We start from the raw sequence: 16,212 nt of genomic DNA, 5'->3' as shown, positions 1-16,212 counted from the left end.
ATCAGCCGCGTTTGACTCTCTCTCTCTCGTAAGACTCTTTCCCCCAACCCAAACAATTCTACCATCTGCACCTACCCAATTGCACAACGGCACCTATTCTATCTCTTTCTCTCTCTATTCAGATACATATATACACACACACACACATATAGTGTATGTATGTGTGTATCTGTGCTTTCTTCTTGTTGTGAACTTCCTACCCCAACCAAAACGACGTCGGTTTGACTTTCTCCTTCGTATTTCTTGATGTGCCATCGACCAGAGCTCAGAACCTTAACCGAATTGAGGAATCTAGGGTTCTGATAATGGTCTCAGAAGATTCGATTCTCCATGGAAGAAGAAGATTCGGCTTCAGGTCTCTACAGGCCTCACATGGAAGCCCACAACCAAAGTCTCGAAGAAACTGTGCAGACTTTAGAGCTCCGGAACATGGACGGATGTGAGCCGATTCACGAATTTGACGATTCGCAGCTCGTTGGAGCTCCTGCGATTGTGGAGACGGATTCTGTGGTCGGTGGCGGAGGAGCTCGTCCGAAGGCCGGCGCGGAGACGAAGACGAACGCGGAAGCGGAAGCGGAAGCGGAAGTGAAAGACGAGGGAGTTTTGAAGAGGAAGCGAGGTAGGCCGCCCAAGGGCCAGGTGAAATCGCCCCCTCCGAAGAAGAACAACAACGAAGAAGAGGATGTCTGTTTTATATGTTTCGATGGTGGAAGTCTGGTGCTCTGCGATCGCCGGTGAGTCCATTTGTTAGGGTTTAGTCCGTGTTCATTAATTTAGATTTCGATTTCGTAGCATCTTGGAAGCCCTTTTTTGCTTTTGATAACAAAATTTGCTGCGATTTTGCTCAAACGAAGGTACTTTCGAAATGAAAACCTGACATTCACTAAGGTCAGTGCTGTACTTGATTATTCATTCTTGGTTATTGCTTGTTAGGGGCTGTCCCAAGGCATACCATCCTTCTTGTATTAAGCGGGATGAGGCATTCTTTCGATCCAAGGCTCGCTGGAATTGCGGTATGTGCTTTATATGTAGATCCTTAAAACTTCATTTATGTATTGGTTGGCATTTGTGGCATGTGCTTTATGTAGATTCTTAAAAGTTCATTTATGGTATATGTTGGCATTTGGTTTGATTTTGCTCTATTTATCTTGCATGATATATATGGTGGAAGTTGTACCTTGTAAGAACTCAAACATTGCCATCTTATCTTCTAGAGTTCATTCAATAATAGAGTTTCGAATTTTGATCTTTCCATCTATGAAGTTGTACATATCCATTCCTGGATTGTTGACACTTAGTTGAGGGTGAATTCTATTCCTCTAGAAACTCGTTTAGGAAGCTGATGCAAATCTTTCAATAAAATTAAGTTGAAACAATTAAGAAACATTTTGGAATGGGTGGACGGTCCAACTGCACTTGTAGGGAAGTTTTTGAAAAAGTTCTACAAACGTAAGGAAGACTTTCAAGAAATGCACTTATATATAAACTAGTGAGGACCTAGTATTGTCCATAATTTCATACTATGAAAAGTTTCCGTGGTCAGAAAATTTAAAAATAGTGACAATTACAATTAAACTAAAAGTGAGTTTTTCAACCAATATGCACATACATACATAGGATTCTTCAAAATTTCCTAGGCCACTCATTTTCAGTACATATACGTGTGTATATATATATATGTAACACTCAAATTAGCATGTTTAAATATTTTTTTGGTAAGTTAGCATGTTTATATATATATATATATGTATATGTATGCGTGGGGTAACAATGTGCTCATAATAGCAAATGAAAGAGAAAAGAACCAACCCCAAGGTCAAGGGTTCAAGACTGGTACTTGAGAAGAAAAGAAAGAGAAAAGAACCTGATCTACCTTTATGTCAGCGAGAGAGAAGATGAAAAAAGGAGCCATTGGTTGGTGTAAATTAGAGAGAGCGCGTGGGAATCGTTTCAAATAAAGAGGTGGCAGTATCCCAATCTCTGGTGACTTCAGCGTATTAACATCAACTTTTATCCAGTTAAAAAAAACTAAATAAAGAAGGCCATTGAAAATAGAATAACGTTTTTGCAGAAAGAAGAGAACACGAGTCCTTTTTCTGAGTTCTTAATGTACAAACAACCCTTGACAACAGACACCTTAACGGCTGATGCCTTCTGAAAATTACCGTTGTGGAAAGTTACGTTTCCCCTAAGAATTAAAATGTTATATATCCGCGGGAAGCCTGAGACGCTTCAATTTGAGAAGGTGAAATTTCGCTGCCGTGAGACTGAAAACTAGTCATGGTGCTTCGGTGGAGCCACCGTTTTGATGACGACTGTCAATTTCATCAAATGTTTTTTTTTTTTTTTTTAAAGTGGGAATGGAATAGCCATTCCTTTTGTTGGAAAGTGGAATGAATTAGTGGGAATCATCATTATCGGAGAATGGTCAAGAATCATCATTCCAACTTTAAATTAGTTACCGAACTAAAGAATGGAAACAAAAGCATTCCATTCCGCTTCATTTGATTCTATTCACTCACACCAAACATGGCGTTATTGTCATCGCGATTTTATTTTATTTTTCACGTGCCTTTTAAGTGAGTCATGTGACCATTTAAGGGCTGTCTTGTCATTTTAGCTTTTTAATTATGCTGGACAAAATTTCACTTATCAAAAAAAAAAAAAAAAAAAAAAAAAAAAAAAAATAATGGAAAAATTATGCTGAACAAAATTCTATCTCTTAGATTATGTTTACATGAAGGGCTAGGATTAAATCTTGCTAGGGCATCCCTTGTGTCTTATAAAAGGGGTTTTTCAAGTAGCAATCACCAAATTTTGACGATTTATCAATATATTCATCCTGCTTCAGCAGCTTTTACCTCTCCCTTTCTTTGAGATTGAGTTGTGGGTGTTTGAGCTATTTTTTTTAAGCTTGAAGTTGCTCTTTGTTTTCCCTTCTTACTGATTTTATTTTTCTTTCATAAGCTGATTGCATTACTCGGTATGTAAAATATCACTGGTCAAATCAAGTTTAAAAGTCCAGATTCAAGCCTATTGAGCAACGGGTGTGTTATTTGTCACCTCCAATCATTTAGCATGTTCTTCTTGAGGACACAAATTCGAGTCTATAAGCAGTCACTTTAGACAAAATAATACCAATTTTTTGGTTTATCTTCAATCTTCCCCTCTTGGCACCCTTCATAGATGGGATACAGTGATTAATATTCATCCTTTTCATTTTGTGCTTTCAAGTTCATTTAGTTAAAAAAATGAATTAATACAATTTTTAAAGCTAGTTATGAAGTTTGAATGGATGAGCAAGAGGTACCCCAAATAAGTAATATGTCTTTTGTTTTAGTTGTTGTAGTGCCCTAAAATTGTAGACAAGTGACGTTTTATTCTTTTTGGGCAACAGTTACACTTCGCAGGGTGATGGTTGTTACTAATGTTCTCCTCTGGGAAAATGAAGTGACCCATAAAATAAATAATTCAAAATTTGAATCTCTGTACAATGTTTAGCATTTCTACAAAAGGGATTTATTCTAGCTTTTCACTTAGCTTTTATCCCTGATTGAAATGTCAAGTGGGTTACTTATTTGGGTTAATTTGGAACCCAGATGTGGCAGTTGGTTCCAGTCCTTTGCTTTATGATACCAATTCAAAGTAAATCATACCAAAATCTTATAAAAAAGACAATAAAATGCTAAGATGAATGGATTTTTTAGTCAATAATGAAGTCAGATTAAGTTTTGGAGAGGTTGAAGTATGGAATTATTATTATTATTATTATTACTATCATCATCATTAATTATCTTGCAAAATTCTGTATAATTTTAATTTTCTTTTTCTTTTTTGTTTTCTGGATAATAGTGTTTCGGACTTCTATAAAACACTATACTATTTTCATTGTTTATGTCGCTTTGAGATTATCTAGCATTTGATTATCCATCATCCTTTAAAGATCTAGAGGCTCTTTGGGTGTTATGCAATGGGTTGTTGCCAATCGGGTTAAAATTTAAGTTCAGGATGTTGGAACTTTTTTGTGCGTATCTGTTTAAATTTTTCCTTGGTAGACTTGAATGTCTATATTACTGGTTACGTTATCCTTCTTTGTGCTGAGATCATAATTCCTTGTATTGTTGAATTGTGTGTATGGCAATTTGTTAATTGCATATCTGACCATTTAGGCTTTTACTGAAACTGAACTTTGTTCCTTCTGGTGCCGACTATCTTTTCTGACGTCTATTTTATTACCTTTATTTATTTATTTATTTTTTGAATCTCCATTATTAAAATTAGTGCTAATCTTAAGATTGCATGATTAACTAATTTATTGGTTCTGTAATAAATTTCAGGTTGGCATATCTGCAGTAGCTGTCAGAAGGCTGCCCACTATATGTGCTACACTTGCACATATTCATTGTGCAAGGGATGCACTAAAGATGCTGATTACCTATGTGTAAGGGGGAACAAAGGATTTTGCACAACATGCATGAGAACTGTTATGCTGATTGAAAATCAAGAAGGAAACAAGGAATCGGTATGTACAATCTTATCTATTTGGCATATGGTCGAGCTTATCATGTTATTGCTTCCTCAAACTATATTTTCCTTTGATAAGATTAAGCTCGTAATAATCAAGATGGAATAGGTTTTTTTTTTTTTTTTTTTTTTCTCTCTCTCTCTCTCTCTCTCTCTCTCTCTATTTGCACGTCATTGCAAACTGTGGGGTGACCCAAACCTGATTTTTATTTATTTTGTTTCTTTTATGGGTGTATTCCTGACGAGGACCTTATGACAGTGGGTCTAGTGACTGGTATTAAGATCATTTGGATGCTCATCTGTGTGATTCCAAGGGGGACGATCTTGTACACACTTTGTCGGGAGACTATGTACAGATTATACTCCTAATATTGGTTGAATCCATTTGGGAAAATCTCTCCTAACTCGTGGCCAAGGGTGACTTTGTGTGGGATACCATTACGTGTGACCATAATGGAAGATTTCGTGTTCCATGTAATATCAGTGCCTCTGTCGGGGAAAAGACTACTTGAATACTATTACTTGGATGACTCCATACATTCACACCATGTTCTATTATTTAGGTGATTCCAAATAGAAAGACCTCGTACATTTTCATGTAGCTTTGTGGGAAAACCACTATTATTTGGATGACTCCGTTTAGAGGTCTTTACACTTCTTCTAGTGATTCTATGGAAAAGATTGTTTGAAGACCTTGGTGGCGAAGTTGGGGGATCGTCGGGGAATGAACCTTATATCTTTGGGTGACTCGCATACTGCTAATTGGGTGACCCATGGGCAACATACACCACTTTCATTTGGGTGACTGTGTTAGGAATAGACTGTACTTGGGTGACCCGCAGGGATAAGAGCTCTATTAAGGAGTGACTCATTATGTAAACGTTTGTACATATAATATGTGCAGGTCCAATAGTCATTGGCCAATGTGGATTCGCGCAATCCATCTAGAGAGAGAGAATGTGTGTGTGTAATCTAGGGGTACGTCTTAAAAAGGAGTTGGTTTATTGTCCATTCACTTTACCTTTTGGATTGCTTCTTATCTTACGCCATCATGTTATTCAGCTGAATTCGTCTTAAAAGTTAAAACATGCTCATCATGGATCAGTTATTTCTTTTTCAATTGATATACTCTGTTTGTTTTAGTTAAAATCTTACCTTCTATTTCATTATGTAATTGCGGTTGTCTTAGTTAATATCTTTACTTCTATTTCATTTATATAATTGCGGTTTCCAAGTATAGCAGTTAACATTTCCTACTGGTTATTGATCATTCCTTCTATTGTCTCTCTTCTTTTCTACATTTGGGCAGCAGATATTGGGTGCTCCTTTCTGGATTTCTGTTGTAATCAAGGAAGAAGGATTTTACTAGATCTAGGCATGGCAATGGGGTGGATTTGGAACGGTTAGCCCAAACCCTACGTCGCCCTGTGAAGAAAAAACCCCATCCCATAAAATTGATAAGCTTAACACAAAAGCGGAAAAAGAAATAATATTCTTGATCTCTATCTTCAATTTTTGGAAACTTATAAAGTTCTTCTGTCAAGCCTTGATCAATGAACCCTGCCCATAACACTGGACTAATTTCAAATCCCAACCCCATCCCGTCCATGGATCATGGTTTAGCCATCCCATCCCCGCCCCGATTTTCACAGTCTCCTTGTCAAACCTATTTTCACAACAAACTCCAAACAAGCCATTAAACATCAAATCGTAAATAAATATATTCATACGCACATATACTACTATGAAGGAGAGGTGGAAGTACCAGTGGTTATGTTCGAAATAGATCATGCTGTCACCTCTTCCGGTGGCGGTGGATGTTCCTCCTCGTCGTCTTCTTCACCATCGATGAACGAGATGTGACTGTGAGAGGGAGGCTTGTGGGAGTCAGCTATTGGTGGAATCGTAAGAGAGGCTTGGAGAAGAAAGGACAGAAGGGTGAGGTGAGGAGTGGCTGTTTCGCGCTTGGGGGGGGGGGGGGGGGGGTTGGGGTTGCGGGGAGGATGGTGGTAGGGTTTCGTTCGAGAGAATATGAGATATATATACTAGTAGCAATATTGTGAATATAAGAGATACCACATATATATATGTATGGTTTTTGTTGTATCTGGGGTGGGGGAGGGAGAACCATCCCCGCCCAAAACCCAAGTCAGGTTTAAGGTTTTTTTACCATACCCGCACTAGCCCTATAAAGTGTGTCCCTACCCGCTACATTAGGGATGGGGCGGGTGAAACTGCTATCTCTAGCTAGATCCTTTTGTGCGCCTTTTGTTTAGACATCATTGCACTTCTCCTTGATTGCCAATTCGCTTATCGTGTTCTTGCTTTTATTTTATTTTATTAAGGTATTGGGGCACAATAGTTTCTTAAGTTGGCTGCCATCACACTTGGGCACAGTTTGTGAGCCTATTCGTCCTGTGCTGGCAATGCTCGTATCTGAAACTAGATAACAGATTGCAATATCAGGACAACAGGAACTGATGAAGATAAGAAATGCAACAGTTCTACAAAAGTAAATGCTGGTGTTGACGTCAGCAGGGTGAAAAAGAAAAGAAAATTGAAACAAGTAGGGTTGTAGTTAATGGCCTACTGAGTAGGGATTGATGTTGGAGTCAGTAGTATCTCACTCAAATTAAAGAATGGCTCTACTTATCAAAATGAAATTAATTATTATTATAATAAAAATCAAAGTATGTCTCAAACATATACTTCAGTTTGTAGTTCTTTGGCTATCCTATTTCCATCTTCATGCCTTTCTGTGTAACTTGTGCAGGCTCAAGTAGATTTTGACGACAAAAGTAGCTGGGAGTATCTTTTCAAGGTATACTGGATTTACTTGAAAGGAAAGCTATCTTTAAATTTAAATGAGCTCACCCAAGCTAAGAATCCCTGGAAAGGAGTTGGTACTATGGGTTGCCAGGGGCAATCATTGGATTTACATTATGGTGCTAGTGATGGCAAAGGTTCTATTTCAGACAGCTCCTCTGGACATCTGGAGGCAAATAGTTCTAAAAGAAGAAAGACCAAGGACCACCCGGAGTTTCTCAACAAGGACTCTTTGAGCATTTATAAATCAAGTACAGATAAAGGCACAACTTCAGTTGGATGCACGGATTGGGCATCTAAAGAACTCTTGGAATTTGTTGCCCACATGAAGAATGGTGATACATCTGTTCTTTCTCAGTTTGATGTCCAGGCTCTTTTGCTGGACTATATAAAGAGAAACAATCTTCGTGATCCTCACCGGAAAAGTCAAATCATTTGTGATTTAAGGCTTAAAAATCTGTTTGGGAAACCACGCGTGGGTCATTTTGAAATGTTAAAGCTTCTTGAATTTCACTTTCTTATAAAGGAGGATCCCCAGAAAAATGCCTTTATTCAGTACAGCATTGTTGATGCCATTGTGAGCCCAGCAGAGGCTGACGACAACAGTGACAACCTACTGATGATGGGCAATGAGAAGAGACGTAAGACTCGTAAAAAGGGTGAAGAAAGAGTACCACAGCCCAGTCCGGATGAATATGCTGCAATTGATGTTCACAACATCAACTTGATTTACTTGCGGCGTAATTTAATGGAGAGTCTAATAGAAGATAATGCAAAATTCCATGATAAGGTTATTGGGTCAATTGTGCGAATAAGAATTTCCAGCACCGATCAGAAGCAAGATATGTATAGGCTTGTACAAGTTGTAGGTATATGCGCATAACTTTTTATATGCAGCAATTATTTAAACAATTTTGTTCACTTCTAATCAGACATAATTTTCTAGTTGGATAAGAGGAGGAAAAAAAAGAAAGAACGAGAAATGATACATTGTGAAAGGGTTGATATTTTGCATCAGGTACAAGTAAGGTGGCTGTACCATATAAACTTGGCGAAAGAGCAGTGGATGTCATGCTCGATATATTAAACTTAGACAAGAAAGAGGCTGTATTAATTGATGCAATTTCAAATCAAGAGTTCTCTGAGGTGATTAAACAAACTACATTCCTATTTCCTAGTTTCATATTTGTTTGACTTCAAACAGTAAAATGATATAAATTTCTAGCTTTTTAATTTTTATTTTTATGTTTTTCTTGATAATATGTGGACAATTAACCCCAATGGGGGACCCGAGTTGGTTTGAGGCACCGGCAAAGGTCTTAGGTAGTTAGGTTCAATATGATGTGTTTTATTGTCAATTTGTCATACAACATTCTAGAGGCACTTCTTTTCATCCTTTGTTCCTTATTTTTTTGCCGACAGTCCCTTTCCAGTATTTTGTCAATTGTAGGTAGCTAAGCCCAGTGTCCATACAACGGAAATAATTTTTGCTGTTCCTTTTGACCATGAATATCACGTATTTTCCAACGGAAGGGAATGTCATCTAGCTTTTTCTGAAACTTAGGGCTGACATGGATGTATTGTTGGAAAACCAATATGTCACCGAAAAAAAGAGTGAAAAAAGAAAAGGAAAGAAGAAAAATGTTTTATTTTAAAACTAAGAAACACAAGAATGACACAGATTGTACAATATTGCATTGGTATTGTAAAGCTTCATTTTTATATGTTAAAAAAAAGTTTCATTTTAAGAACAATTAATATCCTTCCATTTTGGGGATAAGATTTTCTTTATTCTGAGCCCTCTAATTTCATACACAAATTTTTGGGTATTCCAGACTGTCTGATCAGGTGTGGTAATCTGGAGCATTGTTGAAAATATAAAGTCTGCACCATTTTACAGGATAATATTTATTTATTTATCATTTTCTTTATTTTGATGTACTATAATATTACCAGGATGAATGCAGACGTTTACGTCAGAGTATAAAATGTGGACTCGTTAAACGGTTGACTGTGGTAAGTGCATGTTAGTGTTGCTTCTACAACATATATATATATATATATATATATATATGTATGTACCACTTTTTGCTAAGAAGATTTCATGCCTGCATGCAGGGTGACGTACAGGAGAAAGCAATGGCACTCCGGGCAGTGAAACTCAATGATGTAAGTTTCTTAGCTTTCAATTGTAATGCATAAAATATGGCATATTATGCATGCTGATGTCGAAGTTGAGACCAATTTTTATTTCTTTCCAATTTGCTTTAATTTTTCTTCACTTCATATTGTAATGCTTAGTGTTTCAACTTTCAACTAACTTATAAACTGTGAGATTGGTTCCTGAACCTACCCTGCTGCTGTTCATGATGCCATATTTTTATGCAGTGGCTGGAAACAGAGATATTCCGCCTTAATCATCTTCGTGATAGAGCAAGTGAAAAGGGGCATAAAAAGGAATATCCTTTTGACTATTTGATTGTATTTTTGACTGGTTGCTTGTTAATAAAATCGAGTAATGTTTATTTCAGATGTATTATTGATTTTAAAAGCCCAGCTGAAGCAACCCTAGGAGAGAGAGAGAGAGTGAAAACTTGCTTATATAAGTTTTTCATGCTTTCCTACCGAGCTGTTGTGCTGTATAATAGATGATTTCACGTGATATATGTTTGTCATTTAGGACAAATGTCTAACTAGGCTGATTTAGTTACGGTAAACTTGTAAGTTTTCATTTCCTCTTTCATAGATTAAGCACAGCTGGAGTATGTTTTGATGGGGGTGTGCCACTCTAGTGTAGTGAACTTAGCATTCATAACTAGATGAGTGAAGACTAGATTCTTCATGTGCAATGGAGTCAAATGATTGCGAAGATAGTTAGTTACATATTTTGAGCTGTATATATTGCAAGTTCAAAAGAGAGAAGGCCAAGTAGGTTACGGAAAAGATATGTTGAGTTACCGTCCAATGTATTCTAGACAGAGTACAAGGCAAAACTTTCCATGAGTCTGACTATTATTAATTCAAGATTGTACAATAGGTTCATTCAATTTCTGAGAGTAACCTTTGTAATTCAATTTGAGCTACTTGTTTAGGGATGGCAACAAGTTGGGTGATTGGGTTCAAAAGTGTCCAACCTGAACCGGACATGTTTTGGGTTGATTAATGAAAACCTGGTCCAAAATTGACACATCCTGATCAACCTGTCAAGACTTTTTTTCTCTATTTCAAAATATCAAATAACTAGTTAAAAAATGGTAAACTAATATAATTTGAAAGATAAAAAATAAATAAATTATTAACTAATAAATTTTAATCAAGTTAAAACTTGGGTTGGTAGGTTCAGTTGATTAACTGTGACATAACTTATTTACTACCGGGTTCTCAGATTAGCTAATTAACCTTACTGTCTACTGATGTAATTTGCAGTTCAGAAAATGAATGTAGCATCATAAATGCTACAGTGAAGTACCAGTCTCCATTATTTTTAAGCTAATGAATTGTGCAAGTTAGGGTTCGTGTATTTCTCTCCAAAATCTCTTGTGAATCTATGGAATATCATTCAGTGGTATTCCTACTCTTATGGGGTTGGATCAGATGTACCTTCCTTTAAAAACTTTTGTCTACATGGAATATCTCGTGATGCTAATTAAGATGAGTTGACTGCCCTGCTATGGTGTGATTTGGGGGAATTATAGGAATTAGTGAAGCATGGAATTATAAGTTCTCACAAACCTAACTACCTTCTCCCATTTGCTCATCTTCTCCTTGATTGGTGCTACTTTAGCTTCTTAGTATTGCAACTATAGTTTATTGTATCATGTTGCCTTGCAGCTCATTCATCAATACTCAAAACGGGCAATGGTCTATGCATATTGTTTCTCTTTTTTCTTGACTGTCAACGTTCTCTACTATAATACAACCATTTCATAAGAGGTTACGTTAATGCTTTATATACATGCCTAGTAGTTGGAGGTAAATAAAAGAAAGCTTGGGTTTCGTTCGCGCAATGGTGATTCCAACTTAACATCCCAAGTTTTCATTAATTTTCCTGTTTATTATCACAATCAACAGTGCATTGAGGAACTATAGATTTCACAGTAATGACAATGTTGCGGGTGATTCCTAATACTTACTGCTCCATTCACTACATATATGTTACGTCGGGAATTTGGTGTATTTATTTGGTTTTCCTTGACAAATACCACGCTTAGAGAGTGTGTAGAGAAATTACAGCTTCTGAAGACATCTGAGGAACGTCAGCGCAGGCTACATGAAATTCCAGAAGTACATGCTGATCCAAATATGGATCCAAATTATGAATCTGAAGACGGTGGAGAATTTAGTGATAAGAAACAAGGTCCATCACATTGCCTTACGGATATGGAACTTTTATCTTTTCCTACTATTTGTTTGGTTTTGTTCCTTTTTATTTATTTATTATTGTTACTTATTGGTTACTTCTGCTGATGTATGTGCAGATAAATATGTGAGTCCAAAATATTCTGGATTCAGTAGGAATAGAAGGGAGTCAATTTCTCCCCGAAAAGTAGGTGATACTTCCAGTGATAAAGGTGGCAGGGCATTGAAAAAATTAATCACCTGTGAGCGTAACAGAAACACATGTACTACATGGTACCCAAATAAAGAAGATCCTACCTGTAATGAGAGAAAAGATGCATGTGGATCAAATGGTTTGGAGAAACCTGGAAATCATGTTGATTCTGCTGGTTCAGCGATTGGTAAGTGGAATAATCAAGCTGTGGTGAGGTCCGGATCATTCTCTGGGGTTGCATCAGAAACTTCAAGTGCAACTCTCTCTATCGAGATGGCACCATCTGTCAATGATTATGAAACAGACAAATTGTGGCACTACCGGGACCCAAATGGAAAGATTCAAGGACCATTTTGTATGGTGCAGCTGCGCAAGTGGAGTACAACAGGATACTTTCCACTTGATATGAGAATATGGGGCATCAATGATAAAGAAAGTGAATCCTTACTTTTGACTGATGTATTGAATGGGCAGTTCCATAAAGCGTTGCCATCACCGTATGAAATATCTTTACAGTCTCAGGAAGTTGGAGGTGCCTGTGACAGTAGATCACATATATCTGATGGCAGGTGGAACGGGAATATGAATACACCTGGGTTAAATAGCAAAGAAAGTGAGGGGAGCTGGAACTGTTACGATGGAAAATCCCATTCCAATGCTAAAGATGAATTTGGAGGTAGCAATGTTTGGGGTTCACATTCTTCCAACTGGACTACACCTGTTGTTAATTCCAAGGATCTACAGGCTGGAAGTTCTTCTCTATGTCGGGACTCATTCAAGGGTAATAGTTCCTGTTCTGACCAGTCCCAAGTGCATAGTCAGCTTCCCTTGTCCACAATTTCTGAGCATCAGTATGGAACTGCATCACATCAAGAAAGAGGAGGTCTAGAGGGCGAAACATGGAACTCTGGTCCAATTCATGAAAATTTGAATTCACCTGAAACCTTTCAGCCTACAGGTGGACAGTGTCACGAGAACCAATCTAATGGTCAAGGCCATTCAGGCCAATCTTCTGGACAAAGCTGGAAGCCCTTACCTGTTAATTTTTCTTCCAACAACTGGGATTCTAAATCCAGTTTTGCTTCTGTGGCCAAGTCAACTGATTCTCCAGAACAGAATTGTGAAGCTGACATCCAAAATTTGCCTAGTCCAACACCTAAGATCAACAATGAGGAATTGGAAGGTCAGGCTACTGAAAACAAGCAGTCTGTTATGTCGAATGTTCATAAAGAAGATTCACATATTCCAGATCTGCCAAGTCCCACACAAGACGATTCACATCTTTCATATCCACCAAGTCCCACACAAGAAGATTCACGTCTTCCAGATCTGCCTAATTCCACACAAGAAGATTCACATCCACATCTTCCAGATCTGCCTAGTCCCACACAAGATGATTCACATCTTCCAGATCTGCCTAGTCCCAAACAAGAAGATTCACATATTCCACATCTGCCTAGTCCCACACAAGAAGATTCACATATTCCAGGTTTGCCAAGTCCCACACAAAAAGATTCTCATATTCCAGCTCTGCCTGGTCCCACACAAGAAGATTCACATATTCCAGATCTACCTAGTCCCACACAAGAAGATTCACATGTTCCAGGTTTGCCAAGTCCCACACCAAAGTCTAGCCATGGGGATGAGAAAGGTGAGGCTGCTGAAAACAAGCCATCCGTGTCTTCAAATTTTATTGTTCAAGATTCAGGCCCTAGCTGGAGCAGTGCTTCTAGTCTAGTGGTGGGTGATGGGGTACAACTGCCTGAAATAGCTGATGAGTGGGGAGGATATTCTCCTACTCCAACAAAACCTTCCGATGAGGAAATGGACTCTGGTCTTGCATCTGTGTCTTCGTTGAAGGTGCCTGAACCAATTAGTGATCTTGTTGCTTCTCCAACACCAAATAGTGAGCAACTTATTCATTCTTCTCCATCCCATCCTGCATCTAGCTGGCAGGTAATTGTTGCCGAACCCATTGAGTTTAGCACTTTGGCAGAGGAATCAGTCTCAGATCTGTTGGCTGAAGTAGATGCGATGGAGTCCCAATGCGGCTTGGCTTCCCCTACTTCAGCAATGAGCTATGGTGGGGACATGATTCAGGGTTCTAGAAATGATTGTTTTAGTTCCATTGAGGGTTTGAGCCCTACGGCTGATACGGGAAAAAGTGATGCTTTGAGCTCCACTGCGGACATACAGTTACCTTCTGAACCTATAATGATAGATGAACCACTTGGGCTATCTCAGGGTTATGTTGATCCTGTAAAGAGTTCTGGTGGGCAATCTTCTACAAATGCTGAAGTCGATGGAGAAACAAAGCCCATTGATGTTCCACTTGGGGTATCTCAGGGTTATGTTGATCCTGTAAAGAGTTCTGGTGGGCAATCTTCTACAAATGCTGAAGTCGATGGAGAAACAAAGCCCATTGATGTTCCACTTGGGCTATCTCAGGGTTATGTTGATCCTGTAAAGAGTTCTGGTGGGCAATCTTCTACAAGTGCTGAAGTTGATGGAGAAACAAAGCCCATTGATGTTCCACTTGGGCTATCTCAGGGTTATGTTGATCCTGTAAAGAGTTCTGGTGGGCAATCTTCTACAAATGCTGAAGTCGATGGAGAAACAAAGCCCATTGATGTTCCACTGAATCACAGTGAATCTGGTTCAAATATTCAGCCACCGGCTCCATCCACCACGAGTCAGAAAATGGTTGACATAAATACTGTTAGAGGAGCAGGGTCAGAAGATATGGACTTGGACTGTGGCGGACCAGTTCGAAGAATTACGAAAATGAATAGAGGAACTGGTCAGGAGACAGCAATTGGAAATGCAAACATGAATCTGGGTGCTTCAGCCCGCAATACAGGGCAGGAGAATCGGCCAAAATATGGTGGTGAGAGATTTACTGCTCCAAGAGACCGGGTTCATCAGGCTGGGAATTCAGGATTTGGAAGGGGTAGGTTCTCATGGAGCTGTCAGTCATCGGTCGGTGGTGGAAGTTATCCTAGGCCTAATCTCAAAGAACGAGTATGTAAATTTTATGAGAGGGGATACTGCAAGAAGGGAGCATCGTGTGACTATCTGCACCGATGATGGTGAAGTTCCACCGTAGTTTGCCACAATTAATATTTATGTACAATCATTCTTTAGAGGAAGTCGGTCTACATGTTGATGACACTTGACTGAAAATATCAGTTTTAATGGCATTATACAATTTTTCTTTGAATAACTTACCTGTTCTGTTCTACATTTTTGAGTTGATTAAATCACACCCATTTGTTAGGAGCACTAGAGTAAGAAATGTTCCGCATGCATATTGGCTGATACTTGAGCCTTAGAAAACAAGGAACATTTTTCTTCAAATTCTTGGTTTTGCTGCTTTTTTCTTTTGTATGGATGCTGAAAATTTTGTTGTCATTTCGACAGACTTGTTGCTGGACCATCGCGGCAATTCTTGATTTGATTAGACCTAACATTTAAATGAAGGTGTATGTACTATGTGATATAGTGTTGTTGGCATGGACATGAAGTACGCTTCTATGCAAACAATTGATTTGATTGAGTTTGGAGTAGTAACACTGATTTTCTTTACCACTTTTTCTTTCCTTTTTCGTGGCCCCTTTCCATGTGTATCAGTTTCTTGATCTCTGAACAGACCCCTTTACTCTTTCCTTTTGAGTGGACTCTCTTTCCCTGATCTAATTGCAGATTTCTTTTCTATTCTTTGTTTATCCCTCTTTTCCCTCTCATGGATTCCCAACTGGCTTCTATGCTGCAGAGTGACGGATCGCACCCTGGAGGCTCACTGGATTTTTCCCAAACATTGGGGAAACTGTGGGATATTGAAGATTCTATGGAAGTCTATCATGTGGGGCCAAATTATTTTCAACTCTTGATTCCGGATGAAGAGGATCGATTGAAAATTTTGCAAAATGGGCCTTGGCACTTTGAAGGTCATCTTATGGTTCTCAAGCCATGGCATGAGGGGGTTGTCTTTTACTGATTCTTTCTTCACCAAGACGGAATTTTGGATCCAAGTCCTTGACCTCGAACCACCCTTCCTCACTTATGCTGTAGGGGAAGGGATTGCTAAAGATGCTGGGAAATGTTTAAAGGTGAAGATTCGTGACAAGGGTTTAGAGGGCGGTGATTGTGTTCTTCGCCTCAGAGTAGAAATTGATATTACACAACCGCTTCACAGAGGTGTCCAACTCCAATCGAGTAAGAAACTTCCGTTTTGGGCCCCATTTCTCTATGAAAAGTTACATCTCTTTTGTTATTTTTGTGGGAAGCTAGGACATACTGAATCTTCTTGT

The 16,212-nt window shown here is 38.5% G+C and overlaps 1 protein-coding gene across 1 annotated transcript; it reads left to right on the top strand.

The window, feature by feature from the left end:
- On the top strand, positions 1 to 15,125 carry LOC132282532 (zinc finger CCCH domain-containing protein 44). Its single transcript, XM_059784254.1, has 10 exons — positions 1 to 734; positions 934 to 1,013; positions 4,338 to 4,522; positions 7,298 to 8,219; positions 8,369 to 8,496; positions 9,307 to 9,366; positions 9,469 to 9,519; positions 9,739 to 9,809; positions 11,556 to 11,707; positions 11,829 to 15,125. Exons 1-10 carry the CDS (start codon positions 331 to 333, stop codon positions 14,987 to 14,989), a joined length of 5,214 nt encoding a protein of 1,737 aa, XP_059640237.1. The 5' UTR covers positions 1 to 330; the 3' UTR covers positions 14,990 to 15,125.
- The last annotated feature ends 1,087 nt before the right edge of the window (positions 15,126 to 16,212 follow it).

This window comes from Cornus florida, unplaced genomic scaffold (assembly GCF_030987335.1).
Source record: "Cornus florida cultivar Cherokee Brave unplaced genomic scaffold, ASM3098733v1 CherokeeBrave_3.0.0_Hap2_Chr11, whole genome shotgun sequence".
NCBI classification, from domain to species: Eukaryota; Viridiplantae; Streptophyta; class Magnoliopsida; order Cornales; family Cornaceae; genus Cornus; species Cornus florida.
This window is presented reverse-complemented; position numbering and strand designations above follow the sequence as displayed.

Bases quoted from the DNA above. Each gene is read 5' to 3' on its own strand.
- LOC132282532 (XM_059784254.1), top strand. From the start codon at position 331: ATGGAAGAAGAAGATTCGGCTTCAGGTCTCTACAGGCCTCACATGGAA. The intron at 735-933 runs GTGAGTCCATTT...ATTGCTTGTTAG, and splicing joins CTGGTGCTCTGCGATCGCCG to GGGCTGTCCCAAGGCATACC. The intron at 9,367-9,468 runs GTAAGTGCATGT...GCCTGCATGCAG, and splicing joins TCGTTAAACGGTTGACTGTG to GGTGACGTACAGGAGAAAGC.